General features: G+C 52.2%; 1 protein-coding gene across 1 annotated transcript in view; it reads right to left on the reverse strand.

The window, feature by feature from the left end:
• Positions 1-1353, reverse strand: part of LOC108796118 (receptor-type tyrosine-protein phosphatase kappa-like) — a 20714-nt gene that overhangs the window by 343 nt on the left and 19018 nt on the right. Inside the window, exon 7 of the mRNA XM_018567536.1 lies at positions 11-111. Coding sequence (XP_018423038.1) covers positions 11-111 — 101 coding nt within the window. The remainder of the gene's footprint in view (positions 1-10; positions 112-1353) is intronic.

Raw genomic sequence — 1353 nt, forward strand, 5'->3', positions numbered from 1 at the left:
CAGGTGGAACGTTGATCCCGAGTATCCATTCTTAGAGGTCCTCGCGGTCCTCCTGACCTTGTAAAACCCGTAACTGGTCTCTCCTTTATCCGGGAAGAACTGGAAACTGTTCTGTAGGACGATAAAACGGTGATACTCATCACTAGACACGCGGTCTGATATTGCGCAAGAGCAAGCAAAGAAAACAGCAATTCAATGATAATTGTGTGAAATGATTTTTGAACAGTTGGCAGAGGAGCTGTTCCCTGTATTCGTAATGCAGGATGATATATAAGAAGAGAACTCAGAGCAATTGTTGGCAGTCATTCATGTTGAGGTAAGGTCATGTATACCTTAAAGGAGAACTATGAGGGGGGGGGAGGGGCTTTTCACTCACCTCATAGTTTTAGCCGACGTGTGACAACGAGACTGTCACAGGTCGGTTCAGTAGATCGGGAGGTCAGCGAACACATATCGGCGTTCGCTCACCTCTCGATCCTGTCACCGCTCTCTGCCATGACAGGGGGAGGGGCTGGATTCCCCTCTCCCCGCTCCGATCTGCCAGCGCTGACTGGCGGAACGGACGGGGGAGGGTACAGCTGGCTCTGCCTCTAGATAGGCAGAGCCAGCTGTCACTCACGCAGCTGGGCGGATCCCGTCATCTAAGTCGGGATCCGCTCCGGCTGCGGCGTCTCAGTATACCGCGAGCTGTAGCTCCCTATATACTGAGCCTAGGGTGACGGGAGGACGCTAGTTTGTGTCCTCCCGTTACCCTAAGGAGAACTATGGGGGAAAAACACTGACCCCATAGTTCTCCTTTAATAAAGGGACCATGTATGGTCCAAAAACATCCACCATATCTGGTGACTGCCATGCTGTGTTTAGACTGTCCATCCAGTCCTACAATCTACACAGCTCTTCCAGGTTGGGGGATCATCAGGGCCGTAAATACAGATCATGGGGCTCCATAGCAAAAATGTGATGGTCTCTCTCTGAGTGACTATATCAGTATCCCAAATACTCCTCTTGTGCATCTGAAGTCGTCTCTACTTTGTAGACTTTACAGGGAATTAGAGTTGCCCTTATCTGCAACCACTTCAACCCAGTGACGTGCGGTACCTCTAGTTCCGGGTGAGGCATTCCCCAGCCTTGCCCCCAGCACGCCCCCCCCCGCCCGCCGAAGCCCCGTCCCCAACCCGGTCCCCGAGCTTGTGTGAAGGAGGAAGGGAGGAGACAGGGAGGAGCCTCCTTGTCCCTCATTCGCTTGTCACTGCTGATGCATCAAGATCGATGGACTCAGTGGGGGTTTTCTTTTCTTTTTTTGATTGGACAGCTTGGACCAATGGCGATTTGCCATTGGTCCAAGCCATCCAC

This window comes from Nanorana parkeri, unplaced genomic scaffold (genome assembly GCF_000935625.1).
Source record: "Nanorana parkeri isolate BGI_ZX_2015 unplaced genomic scaffold, ASM93562v1 scaffold1059, whole genome shotgun sequence".
NCBI lineage: Eukaryota > Metazoa > Chordata > Amphibia > Anura > Dicroglossidae > Nanorana > Nanorana parkeri.